Source organism: Cyclopterus lumpus, chromosome 17, assembly GCF_009769545.1.
Source record: "Cyclopterus lumpus isolate fCycLum1 chromosome 17, fCycLum1.pri, whole genome shotgun sequence".
NCBI classification, from domain to species: domain Eukaryota; kingdom Metazoa; phylum Chordata; class Actinopteri; order Perciformes; family Cyclopteridae; genus Cyclopterus; species Cyclopterus lumpus.
This window is the reverse complement of record NC_046982.1, coordinates 10,163,594-10,177,954: the sequence shown is the minus strand read 5'-3', so window position 1 is coordinate 10,177,954 and position 14,361 is coordinate 10,163,594. Positions and strand designations below refer to the sequence as shown.

Below are 14,361 nucleotides of genomic sequence, written 5' to 3'. Positions count from 1 at the left end.
GTAAACACTACACTGTCATGTCTGTTTAAAAGCAGAACTGGCTGTTGTTCTAATTGCCTTTCTATCGGTTTCCTAGAATGATTGTCTTAATTTCTCACGACAACTGAGCACGACAGTCAATCATTGGCCCAGCTACCTTAAAACTCGCTCTTGACTGCGCGTTCCCGCGAGAGCTGCGAAAGGAGCCTGTCGGCAGTGAGATCATGGGAGAGTCCACGCTTGGAGAAAGTAGGTTAGCAGGGTAGACTGAGAGGGAAGCAGGCGGAGAGTCAGATCGCAGAGGGGGGGTCCGATCACCGGTCGTCCACCCTGGGACTATTCTGTCAAAAAAAGTTGAGCAAAATCTCTTCGCCAGTGCGCCGACACGGTTACGATGCGACCCGGAGAGACTTTATTCACTCTTTTGTTTTGGTCGCACTTGACCGAGCGATAGACGAGCGGAGTTTCGGGTAGTTCTTTTCCTTTTTCTTTTTTTCTTCTTTTTGTTTTCTTTAGTCGGGCTTTACGAAAGCTGTCTGCAAAGTTCATATTTACAGAGCCAGTTGACCGTGTCTCCAGCGGTGTAGTCACCTACATTAACCCCATGTAGCCGGGTGTTTTTTTTAACCTTCAGCCAAGAGAAAGAAAACATCAAAATGAGAGGTAAGTTGATTTTATTTGGCAATAAATATGTGCATGTGCAATGGAACTTGAATGGTGAAGAACCACGGTGTGTGTGTTCGTCGGTGCTTGAACGACCACGGGGACTTGAGTGCGCGTGTTTTTCCACCCCGTGTGCATTAATCCCTGTAGCTGCAGAGAGCCCGAGGCGACACGCTCAACACTGAAGTTCTGCATGCACTGATGAACAGCTGGAAGCATGCGCAAGCATGAGAATGTATTCAACAAGATGGTTGTATGTCATCTCTCATGTCTGTGGACTGTGAAATCAGACGCACATGCGTAATTTTGCTTTGTGATTCATGGCGGTGCCAAATGTTTTTTTTTTTTTTAAGGAATATGAGTCATATCTCATCTGGGAGTCCATCTGTACAATTTGCCAGGGGATCCATGTTAGAGTTATGCAATAGTGAGAGGGCGGGGCATCAGAGGAGGTTGTTGTTAACCAAAACAGCAATTATGTAATCGAGCTGTAATGCGAATTCATCAGGTTTCTGAACAGGTGAATTACACAACCAGAAAGAGATTAATGTGTAACGCCATTTTTATATTCAATCTTCTCATTTCGTGATATTTTATATTATTGGAAGAAAATAATAATTCTGAAGATTTAAACTAAACTTTTCTTCTTTTTTTTAGCATTGAGTTTGTAAGAGAAATCTGTGTTGGGGCAGTTGCGTGACGTTGTTGTGTGATGGCTGTGCCAGCATGGCCTACTGTGTGAGTGCACAGAGGAAGAGGGATCTGGCTGTTCCACTGACCTAGTTATGTCACCAAACAGTATACAGCATATGCAGCGGAGGGAGGAGGAGAGGCTCTGGGAAGCGCCGTGCCGCTGCCGTGCAGCGCCATGTGCGGTTCCTGGTCGGCCTTCAATGTGTCACTGCACTGCCAGGCTGAGCTTGAACTTGGGCAGAGGGCAGCAGATATTTGTTATTAACAAGGACGTTTGTTTATTATCTGGAACATCCGAATATCATTTAATTGAAATAGCCCTGTAATAAAAAATAGACATTCAAAATAGGCCCCAAATGAGCAATATAGTTTTTTTTTATTTTTCCATATAGTCTACAGAAGACAGTACAATCCCAACAATCTTCATGTAAAGATCATATTTGAAATAACGTTGGTCTTAAAATGTACGAATATGTGGTTGTGTTAACAATCCAGTCTTGCCTTACTAATTTTCATTTGCAGGACAGGAGATTAGCTGCAGAGTTTTGTTTTGTTTTTGACAGGGGAGGAAAGAGATGGATTTTCTGGGGAGGCAGAAAGGGAGGAAGAAGCTGAGGTGGGCCTCTGGTGGAGGGAGGCTCCATTTCTGGCAGGATATCCAAATGTAAACAAACCATGGCCATTTCTTAGCTCACTGCACTAAACATGTAGGTTAGTTACTCAAACTGCCGTTTCCTCATAGAAAAGCATGTCAACGTTTTTGTCCCAGTTTGAACATGCATACAGTTTCAGCCACAATTGGTCTAAATTATTGAGTCATTCCAACAGATGTGGCATGCTGACAGACTTTTAGATGCCTGCCGTGATGCCTGGACCCCCAACACTTCCTGTGGTTTATTGTACTAGATAGCAGTGTGAACTTCTGCAGAATGTATTTATATTTATTACATAAAGACAGAGTGAAAGATCATAGGATATACACACAGTGACACCTGGTACAAGAGGCCTATGGAATTCTTGGCTCTGTTCAAATCCCCCCTCTTTGTGCCTCGGCATGGCCTCCACTGGTATTTGCATCTTTTTAAAATAGAGCCCCTTGATTTGAATACACCAGCAGCCAGACAGCCAGAATATATATATATATATATATATATATATATATATATATATATATATATATATATATATATATATATATATATATATATATATATATATATATATATATATATATGAGTATGCAAGTGAAGTCTCATTAGTTTAGCTTTTCAAGTTGTACCATCCTTAGAGAGTAAAATGTAATTATTTTGCGGGAGCTGTGTGCTACAAGGTGTCAAGCGTAATCAATAAGACGGTTCATAGATTCAAGCTGAGGGTGGGAAATCAAAGTGGGTTTTGTTTTCATCACATCTGAGAATATATTTGCTCTTGTAAACACCTCGAAATAGAATAATCGGGAAAGCATTCCCGTACTCTTAACATGACTGAAAAAGCAACCACAAGGCTACCACAGTGGATTGTTGTAACGCAGCTCTGTGCTGCACTGAAAGCCTACACCCAACTGTGAGGCATGACACAACAAGTGCTTCAGCATTGCTAATATGTATCGAAGCCAAGCACAGGGCCCCTCGCCTCCTATTGAGCGTCTCTTCTTGTGCTGTCAAGTTATTCTTATACCGAGGTAATGAAAAGAACTGAAAAGAATGTGATGGAGCCTCGCGTCAATCGGATGTTCAAGGGCATTTAGCTTGAGTCTGCATGGTATTGTGACTTGCATAATAATCAAACACCCTTGACTGACAACAGGTTAACCAATTTAATAAAACAGAGGAGTGATGTATGCACATGTGTGGTGGTGATCTTGTGGAGGGTCAACATGTATCTAATTTCTTTTAAGATATATTGGCACACTGACATACTGCCTGTATTACTTACAGGCCCCGGGGCCCCTGCTGGAGGATTACTGGCTGCTTGTTTCACATTAGATACCAAGAAGTGAGCAGTTGGAAGCAAAACGTCAGTGATTTGTCTCGGCCTCTCACTACCCCACCTCTACTGAATTAGCCTTTTGTAGAGATAACACCGTTATCCACTTAGCCAACGTATTTGGGAACAGACACTTACAGTTTAGCTACAGTTTTTGTAAGTCTCACAAGTATAGCCCTCCTACTGCTCAAACACCGTTCTTTGTTTGCCATTTGTGTAATTTCATTTCACGGCAGTAATGAGTTGGTGGGTAAAAAAAAGCAAAGAACTGCATGCAGCCCTCATTCCTCACCTTAGCAAAAAGCAGGTTTGGTATTGATCTTCTTGGAATGCAGCTTCTCTCTGGAGAGCTAAAGGTCAGACGCCTAAGAATGGCCTTTTATCACAGGTCAACAATGATATTCAGGGTAAACGGTAAATGTTGATTTAACATTAGTGTGGCTTCTGCTCCTGTGTCTCTATCAGCATTGTTAGACACTTCAATTTGCAACATATGTTAAGTAAGCTCATTGTGCCTGAGTGTTTATCTCATAACAGATGATTATTCAACTAATCGTTTAGTAGATAGACAGAAAGTCACATTCACTTTTTGAGCAATAATGCAGAAAACGAACATGTTCCAGCTTCTCAACTGTGCATAACTGGTAGTTTTCTTCAGTAAATTCAATAGTGTTGGTGTTTTGGACAGTTGATCCAGTGTTTTGGCCATGTTTAACTATTTATTTGACGTGTTTACAGTAAATAATGGTAAAGAGTAATAAATTATTCAAATAATTTTTAGCGGCGCTCCTAGTTTTGCTTCTCTATTGGCACAGCTCTACAAGTCTTCAAGACGTCGACGTTCATTTTCTGTACTTATTGAATCACCATATGTAGGTAATTGGTTTAACTGGATAGTACATTTTCATCTACTAAGTTGTAACAAGGTGATCACATTAAATAAGAGAACATAACGGATAGAAATGTGTTACTGTCTCTGAGTTGTGCCTGGATATCTGCAGTGTCAGAGAAAAGGAGTTAGAAAGCATGTATGTGTGGTTGTAGCAGAAGTGGTGGGCGGCTGGGCATATGTGATTCTGTCTCTCTGCACAGGACCAGAATAGATTGGGTTGAAGAAGAGGCTCAATGTCAAAGACTGGGGACTGGGCAGTGGGGAGTGGGTCAAATAGCTGACGAAATAGTGGACGGTTGCCAGGTATAGTATGAGCTATTACAGTCAAATTTAATGGGATTTCTCATGAATTAAACAGCACAATGATTATTGCATAGAAGTAGTCCGAGGGGAATTTAATGCAGATCTGTGTTATGTATTAGCCAAACTGTTAAGTTCCGTTTGTCAAGGCTTATTATCATTGCCTTGCTTGGTTAATTTTATTGTTATGTAACCGCTTTCTGATTTTAATCTACGAGCCTCCAGGGACATGTTTAATGGGAGAGTCTGAGCATTAAGGCTCCACCTTTTTTAAAACTGGTTTGTGGAGAGTCAAGACCGTGCATGCCGCCCTCCTCCCTCTCCCCCTGCAGTGGGAAAGTGTGTCAGTGGGACAGAATGTCCACATGGGCTGACAGGCCACAGCGCCCGAGCGACGGAGGACTCAGCCAACACCAAGGAGGCAGTGAATGCTGCTCAGCCACTGGAGAAGAGAGAGTCTGGGGAGGGGCAGGGTGTCAGTGTTGCTAGAGTGAGCCTGCTGAATGAGTATTGTGAGGAATGCTCACAGACAAGAGTTATATAATCGTGAGATGAGGGAGGGGTGGAGGGGAACCTGAGAGGAAGGGAGATATTTTTCCATTGCTTGCCTGCAGCTGCTCTGATCACTTGGAGTATTTTAGTCAACAGTTTGAGAGAAGGAACAGCCGACTGTCATTAAAGGGGAAAATAAATGGAAAGTTCCAGTACCTAAGAGTATAACTACGCTCCCTAAATCATATAAACCCCTCTGGTTTTCCAGACATCATTCTCAAAAGTGGTACAAATGAGATTTTGTAAATCAGTCTAAGATTGTAAACAGAAGAGCTGAGCAAAGAGCATCGTCTGATGTAGCTGCTGCTGTTAGTTTTTTTCCTTGGTCAATAAGTAAGGAGTCTTTGTGTATGTGTGCAAGTGTCATGTGATTCCCTATCTGTTTGTGTACTTTGTTCCCTCATGAGGGCCACATGAAGGGTGCAGTCAATCAAAGTTCATTGCAAGTTATCTTACTGCATGTGCGTATTGTTGGCCACTTTGTCTGCTGTGTAGTTTCCATCAGCAGAAAAAGAAATACAAAATATGTGCCTTATTTGAGGCTCCATTGTTGGACAAAATACACATAAAATGTATTTTACACTTTGGTGCCAAGTACAGGTTTTGGTTTTGTCTCCACATGAAAGTTAGTACAGATTTTTGCTAGCATTCGAGAAACCGATGTGGAGTCTCAAAGCTAATGAGTCATGTTTGAACCAGAAGGACTGACCTCTGGATCTCAGACTGAACTCAGACTCAAGGGGGACTGGCATGAAATGTATCTGTGTCAAAAACATTCTTACATTGTACCTAAAATCTTTAATGAACACATTCTGAAACTCACAGGCTACTAGAGAAGGAAGGCAAGGATCAGTGCAACATAACAACTGGGTGAAGTAGAGATTGTTAAACTCCTTGCAGCAGCATTTGTATCAACTGGCGGTGGCTCAGTGTACACAGCGTTACAGCAGTGTAACTGTGACAAGATACAAGCATGGCTGACCTTTTCAAGGTCTACGGAAGATACAAAGGCTAGCTGGAGAAAACGTGATAGCAAAACATGAATGACCTGCAAAAGATAGCGTGGAATATGGTTTATAATACAGTCCTGGAGAAGCTGCCAAGGATTACAATAAAAGGATCTAATCTTTTTTGTCATTAAGCAAGATGAAGTTCAGTTACAGTCAGCACTTTAAAAGACTCATGAACACAGGATTAATTGGCCATTTTGTCAGGTTTAAGTTGGACCAACTCTACAGCTGTATAATTAGCGTACCATTGGAAATAGATAATGTATTAACAATATGCCCAAAAGGCTACAAATAAATGAGTATTAAAAGTAATGCGTCTCTTGAAAAGCATAAGTGATTACTTGGGAACACCAGAAGAGATGGTGACAAAAGAGGAAGAGGCCCTTTCAAATACAACACAAAGCAGAAACAGGTCAAACCTTCGCTCATACCAAGGAGGATGAGAAGAAAACAAACACCAGAATCAGCAGTGATCAATGAATCCTTATTCATTTTAATAAGAACAGTTGTAGGGTCGTGAAGATCACAGATGTCTGACATCTGACTGGAGTTTCTCAAAAGGATTATTCAGAAAGAAAACATTGACAGAATCTTGAATAAAGTCGGGCGCTCAATGTGAAATATGGGGCTTGCTATGAAAGTGTGGATTTGAATGAATAGATCATGTTACCCAATGTTTTATTATTGATTAGATATGAACTGTTTTGGAAACCGTCCACAGTATGACCTGCTGCACTTCGCTATCAAATATGAACTGAATGTTTTAATCTCCAGTTCACTTTGTATGTAGATCTGACCTCTTTCGTCTGTTGTTTTTGGTCCTGAAGCTCAGATCGAGGTCATCCCCTGTAAGATCTGTGGGGACAAGTCCTCAGGAATCCACTATGGAGTCATCACCTGCGAAGGCTGCAAGGTGAGGAGGAAAAGCAGCACGTGAACCAGGCTACCAAACTTACCTGCAGCCGACCGGTTTCTATCTCACATGTGCTCGTCATTTACCGCGATGGTACGTGTGTCTGTTTGTCCAGGGTTTCTTCCGTCGCAGCCAGCAGAACAACGCGATGTACTCTTGTTCCCGCCAGAGGAACTGCCTGATCGACCGAACAAACCGGAACCGCTGCCAGCACTGCCGTCTACAGAAGTGTCTGGCTTTGGGCATGAGCAGAGATGGTAAACACACACAGAACGCACCTCTTTTTACACTGAAGTATGCGTTTACCTGGCAAATCCCAGTACGCGTGTTCCTTCAACTTAGAGCTGACGCCAGGAGAATGTGAAGCCCTCAGCGCTGATGTTTCACATCAGCTTTCGAGAGTACAGTATAGTTCAAATGCAGTATACAGAGTGAAGGGGTGATGGGCTGTCATCATGCAAATAGGATATAGGGACCGGAACATACAATATTATGGATGAGGTGGAAGAAGTATGTGAGACAGAAATAGCTTACAATTAGATTAAGTCGACAGCCCTAGAAAACAGATGTGAACTGTGGTATGTTTGGCCACAGCAAACTTACAAAGTCTCTGTGCTATAGTTTTTAAAAAAAGAATAAAATGTGTAATTGATTTCATCCGTTTTTTATTTTATCCAGGTAGATGCATTGTAAGATGTCTATGAATTGTTTTGTTTTGTTGTCTGATTGTCTTTCCTCTGTGCAGCGGTCAAATTTGGTCGTATGTCCAAGAAGCAGCGTGACAGCCTCTACGCTGAAGTGCAAAAGCACCAAAAGTCCCAGGAGTGTGTGGGCGCCACGGCTGTGTCCATACCCAATAAGGACGGTGTCTGTGGAGGGGAGGATCGTGAAGAGGGTCTGAGCCGGTCCTACAGCAGCGGGGGCTCCAGCTCCACCCTCAGCGACCTGGATGACATCGCAGCGCTGCCTGACCTGTTTGACCTGCCGCTGACCCCCAAGGAGTCCAGCGAGTACTGCAGCCTGGAGCTGCATGGCGGCAGAGCCAGCACAGGGAACACCTCCAACTCATCTTCCGCTTCTTCCTCGTCATCATCCTTGTCCAATCAAAATTCCCCACAGCAGACAATGCTGGACGGGGCAGATACCACCGGGATCCACCTCTTGCATACACACTCTCTCACGCATCCGCTGCTGAAACGCACACATGCACTCCTGGATCATCTGTCTGATGACTGCTCCATAACAGACCTTGGTGAGTACTGACTGATAATTAACAAATGATGTGTTAACGTGTATGTGTATACCTAGAACTCTCAAATAGTGGTCGAGGTTGTAATGTACTTTAATGAAGAGAGAACCGGGCCTTTACTTGAGATTAATATTATAAAAATACAACATTTGAAAAGATAGACGTTTATTTCTGAGGTTACCTTTTTATATGTTGTCCTATTGCGCCTGTTTTTGCTGGAAATTGCCTGCTGCATGCTCTTGATCCAGATTAAAAACTTCTTCCAAGAGTTTGGTGTTAAATCACTCCCTGAATAGAAGTTCAGGCAGCATTATTATTTTCCTTGTGAAGCATTTGCCATAAGTTTTGGCTTTCAGTAGCATAAATTTACAATAAGATAAGCGAATTTATCCTAATTAATAATCCAGGAGAAATAAAAGAAAATGCATGTTATGCTGTTGGATATATAATACTATGACAATGTGGTACAGTTACTGTTTTTTTCCCCCCTGATTATTATCTTTTATTTTAGAATTTCTAGCAAATCTTGAATGAAATAAGACTAAATGCAATAACAGAAAGTCTAATGAAAAAAACTGTTGATTCAATAAAAAACTAAGATGAAGCACAAGGACATCTCTTATAAACAGGCCAGCAATAAAAGAAGAACCAGAATGAGTCGTGGCGGACAAAACAGCAAAACAGGACAAGGACAAGATGTAATGGTAAAAACAAGCAGGAAACGAGCAATATGAAAAAGGCATAAATCATAACACCAAATAAGATCAAAAATAGGGACGGATAAAGGGAGCATAGTCGAGTGGTATTTATAAAGGTTAGGATGCAAAGACATTATTTAGAGAAGCGTCTCTAAAGGCCTTGAGAAAGAATACATTAGTATTTTATTTCACATCTTTATGGTTGCTTGCTACACAAAACTGCAAGGCGGCTTTGAATAGGGCTCTGAGGACTTTTAAAGGAAGCAATGAGTAAACACTGACTGGTGGGTATCATAAGTGCAGGAGGTGGAAAAGATCCAAACACCGTCAGAGGTGAAATAAGTAGATGAGCCATTATCACTCGATCTTGTCAGGAGCATCAGTGGCGTACGTAACGGCAGAGTGATGCTCAGCATCTCGTTATTCAACCTGCTGCCACCACAAACAGTGTGAGAAAACACCAACGCTTATCTGTGTGTGTGTGTGTTTCCACAGAGCGCATAACTCAGAGTATTCTCAAGTCTCACTTGGAGACGTGTCAGCACAGCGCTGAGGACATGAAGAGATTCACCTGGGCACAATACACACCTGAGGAAACGCGTGCTTTTCAAAACAAGGTACAGGATGGATTCCATGTGTGGTTTGTCTCATGGAATAACATCTGTGTCGGCCTACTATGGCTCATTTCAACAGTGTTTAAAATGCAATATTACATATAAATATATGTATTCTTATTAACTTAATTAGCTTACTTTGCTGATGTATTGTTTTAGTCAAACACACAAAATAAATGTTTTATGAGTACTATCAGTGCAAGTACTGATCTAATGTTGAACAACTACTAAGATGATGTTTATGCTGATGTGATGTCAGTGGACTTGTAAATCTCACATCTCTTTTTTTTTTTTTTCACTTTTTCCAGGCAGCTGAGTGGATGTGGCAGCAGTGTGCACACCACATCACCAATGCCATTCAGTATGTGGTCGAGTTTGCCAAACGCATTGCTGGCTTCATGGACCTGTGCCAGAATGATCAGATTATATTACTGAAAGCAGGTCAGTGGTCAGTCTAAAAAATGCTCACATCTCAAATACTTTATTTATAGAGTTAATGCTTGCAAAGTAAACAAAGTCTGAAATGTGCAAACTTCTGTTCCTTCCTGTTTGTTAGTTTTATTTTCGTCTCCATCTTTGGGGATATTCCTGTTATCCTGTTGACTTTTAAATGGTTCAGAAATGTCATTGCATATGCTGTGCTCTAATCTGGCTCTTCTTTATCCATGTCTTTGCCTCTATCTGTGGCTACCCTTCAGGCTGTCTCGAGGTCCTACTGATACGCATGTGCCGAGCTTTCAACGTCAACAACAGCACCATTTTCTTCAATGGAAAGTTTGCCCTGGCTCAATTCTTCAAAGCACTCGGTGAGGATCAGATATAGTTGTGTAAGCTCTCAAGGATTCAGATGATTTGCAGGGTGACACAGGGAAGGCTCTTATGTTTCTCACTCTTTATGTAAATTAGAATGTCTTTTTCACACACACTATCATCATTTATGCCTCTGCACTGACTGAAGTAATTCATTATTTGGAATGACATAAGTTTGGCAATTTTTCCCGTACATGACTTTAAGACCGTCAGCTTTACTCTTATTAACACCAGAACTGGCTTTGAAGAGACGTACTTGAAAGCCTCCAGCTGGAGTTGAGGAGTATTCAAACTATTATTGTTAACAATTAAAGTATTGATTTCCTGTGTTTCTGCAGGTTGTGATGACCTGGTCAGTGCAGTGTTCGACCTGGGGAAAGGACTCTGCCGCCTACAGCTGTCTGATGAAGAGATGGCCCTGTTTAGCGCTGCTGTTCTTCTTTCTCCAGGTGATTATTTTCTCCTTTATCTCTTTCTCGCTCTCACATACAATACAATATATACAAGTGCACATAATACTGCCAAATCATGGTTGTCTATAATGGACTATTCAATGCTGTTCCGTCCTTGGAAGGCCACAGTGATATTCAAGTGTGAGTGGAGGATGTCCATTCTGAACATACACATTCAACACAATTCATGTGTTTTTTTTGTAGCAGTCTTACACATGTAGGTTTTCAATTATTTTTTTGCAGATTATTTTATTCATTTTTTATTGAACTGGTTATTTTCCCCTGTGTCTACATCCAATTCTGACTTCAGAAAGCAAAGACAGAATTTAATACACGTCTTCATCTCTTAATTAATGCTTAACATCTTTAAAAGCAGCAGCCTGTCGAGCCTTTCATCCTGTGTAGCCATACAATGAACTCATAGAACTCAATTGAAAAAATTAATGGAGTTATGTGTCAAAATGATGTGCTAGACTAGACAAGAAAAACACAACTGTATCAGAATCAGAAACTTTTTTATTAGCCAAGTAGGTTTACACCTACAAGGAACTTAGCGTGGTGGGTATGTATGTGAATGGGAAATATATTTCTTTCCTGTAGATCGGCACTGGCTAACTGAAGGCCAAAAGATAAAAAACCTCCAGGAGAAGGTCTACCTTGCTCTGCAGCACAGTCTACACAAGAGTGGAGCTTCTGATGAGAAACTGGACAAGGTAAAGACAAGCAGTCACAACTCCTTCTAAACACAAACAAAAGTACACACATAAAGAAACACATGCATGAACTTACCTTTTGTATATCTTCTCCCCATGCAGTTGGTGTCCAAGCTGCCCATGATGAAGTCTATCTGTAACCTCCACATAGATAAACTTGAGTTTTTCCGTTTGGTCCACCCAGAGACCGCCTACAGTTTCCCACCACTGTACCGAGAAGTGTTTGGCAGCGAGATGTCTCTGCCGGACTCCACCAACAGCTAGACGGACAGATAGACAGATGGAGAGTGTATTAAAAAAGTAGGGAAGCAAAAAGGAAAGACAGAAAAGGATAAGATGTTGAAGCTCAAAAACCAGCAGTTAAGAGACAATCCAAGACTTTAAGTACTCCGTCTCCCATGATCCCAAAGAAGTCCTCCACTTTCCCAGCAGGCCAAGCACCTTACACTACAGACCACACAAGCTCATGGTCCTCTGCATATTGTAGCATTAACAACAAGCGGCTGGGCATCGTAATAATAACAGCCCACTAGACGTGAGACACTTGTTTAACATCAGATCCACTGTGGATCACCCAACCAGTTATGAATGTCGATGAGCACCAGTGCACAAGCCAGAACCCAACAACAGTGAATGTACAAACCTGCCACTCTCAGACAGAGTTTTACACAAAGTATTAGAATGAAGTCAAGTTGATCCACAGGTCTCACTATTAATACAGCTCTAAGTCAATATTTCTTTCTATATTAATACATCTCAGTATGGTACGCCTGCGTATTCATACAGACAATATCCTTGTACTGACCATCACTTAGGGACCAAGATCTTGAGTCATTTTCTCTGATATGAAACACACACATGACTCTCGGTTTAGGCCGACCTCTTTAATCAGCTGAGAACCAGTTTCACACACAGTTAGACGGTGTTCGGTGCTGCCTATTTGTAGGCTCTTGTAATGCAATGAGTACCTCAGTCCCACACACCCCTTTCCTTGTAAATGCCACTTAGAGACAGGACAAGATGAAATTATCTTTAATTTATATACACATTTATAAACAAATATTTTAAATAAGAATGTAAATAGATGACTATATAAGTATATGGAGAGAGTTTGTATGTGTGAGTTCAGAGAGGAAAGAGAAGTGCGTCGTAGGATATAGAGAAAATATTTCAGGAAAGCTGATATTTGGACTCAAATTGTTTTCTGGACTACCCTCTTGGCATTTCTCTCAGGTTTCCATGGCAACAATCCCCTCTTGCACTGACGGGCAAAACCCAGCTAGGTTAGGGGAGTTCATCACGCAAGCGACAGGATGGACACTTGTTGCAGATGTGACACAGCAGGGGGGGGCAGTCTACCCAAGCAAAGACGAAAAAAACATTGCATTTAAATGACTTTTCAGTCTGCGCTGTTGCGCCCTGCCTAAAGAGACAAGACACAAGGACACTAAGGAGAAGAGAAAGCAAGGCAAAAGATGACTTCATGAACTATATAATAAATGGGATACACAGGGTCTCCCCCACCTGTTTCTAACCAGCAGTCAGTACAGTCGGTGTTGTGTAAATATCTTTCACTGACAATGTTTCAGTTGGGGAAAGGCCGGAACGAAAATGATCCATAATGTGTATCATAAACCCTCCTTGCTGGTTGAAAAAACTGTATCATTTTGTACATTTGCTGTTCCTCTCTCCGTTCATCCCTATCCCAACACTTGTCCAAACACCAAGCACTTATACTTTCCTCTTCCTCACTGGACACTAGTCTAAGGGCAGACGGAGCTCCCAGCTGCCCCCGAGTTGAGCATCAATTAAATTAAATCTGTTTTTATTATTTTAGTTTTCGATTCTATAACCAACACACAAGGTCACCCATAACTGTTTACATTTTTCATGTACATACATAACACACTCTGATAATAATGTCTTACTCGGGGTGCTGTGAAGTTTGTGAAAAGAGTCTGAGGACCTTCTGCCTACCGCTCAGGGAGATGGCTCTGGTCTTTTGTCCCTTTTTATTACCAGTGTCGACCTTTAGCCTTGTGCTCCTCACAACTTTTCACCTAAGATAAGATCTATAACCATAATCACTGTGGACGTAAGTTCTATTTTTGTGAATGTCACTCACAAAGTGTCAACGCCCTTCCCATTTGTCCTAATATTGTGAGATCAAATTTACAAGACATAGGAAATAAAATTAAAAATCAGTTAGCAAGATGAATTCATTTTTGTTTCTTCTTGCTCTGATTTTCATTTATTTGTCAGTCTTTTATCCACCTTTTTCTTTGTCTCCACTTTTGTCTTGTAAAGTCTGTGATCTATTTTTTTTTTTTATTGAGGAAAGACTAGGTACAAACAACAAATAATAGTTTGTCTCCCTTCTCTTTCCCTGTATGACAAAATGTACAAGAGGTATATTACTAGTCCAAAAGTAACTGAGTTACACAGCTCTATATATATTGTTGTCCAATGGGATACATTATATGTGGTTTTAAGAATGTAATAAATGGTTTCTTTTTCTTTTGAATTTGTTCATTGAGTCTTATTTGAGCTGAATTTGGCGTTTGTGTTTATATACATGTAAGATAGGTCTTTGCATATAGTGCATACCGTATTTCCTCCATCCCATTAACTTAGAAGTGCAACAAGAAGTAAATTAACCAATTGACCAAAAACAATTATCTTCCACAACACTGATAAATGTTAAGTCAAAACAGTGTTTTATAAATCCACAAATCCAACCATTATCTGATTGCAGCTTCTTTTAAGGATGTTCTGCCTTTCTTTGTTATATATCTGAACTGCAATAGCATCGTTTAACATTCAAAGTTGAAAGTTAC

At 41.1% G+C, this 14,361-nt stretch overlaps 1 protein-coding gene across 1 annotated transcript; it reads left to right on the top strand.

The window, feature by feature from the left end:
• Positions 1-204: 204 nt before the first annotated feature.
• Positions 205-14,048, top strand: LOC117746914 (nuclear receptor ROR-beta-like). The gene is made up of 10 exons (XM_034556253.1): positions 205-642; positions 6,903-6,988; positions 7,104-7,245; positions 7,734-8,240; positions 9,431-9,552; positions 9,858-9,990; positions 10,248-10,355; positions 10,698-10,808; positions 11,412-11,524; positions 11,627-14,048. Exons 1-10 carry the CDS (start codon positions 636-638, stop codon positions 11,786-11,788), a joined length of 1,491 nt encoding a protein of 496 aa, XP_034412144.1. The 5' UTR covers positions 205-635; the 3' UTR covers positions 11,789-14,048.
• Positions 14,049-14,361: the final 313 nt, after the last annotated feature.

Excerpts from the sequence above, each read along its gene's own strand:
- LOC117746914 (XM_034556253.1), top strand. Across the intron at positions 6,989-7,103 it reads TCACCTGCGAAGGCTGCAAG|GGTTTCTTCCGTCGCAGCCA; the intron begins GTGAGGAGGAAA and ends CTGTTTGTCCAG. Across the intron at positions 9,991-10,247 it reads GATTATATTACTGAAAGCAG|GCTGTCTCGAGGTCCTACTG; the intron begins GTCAGTGGTCAG and ends GCTACCCTTCAG.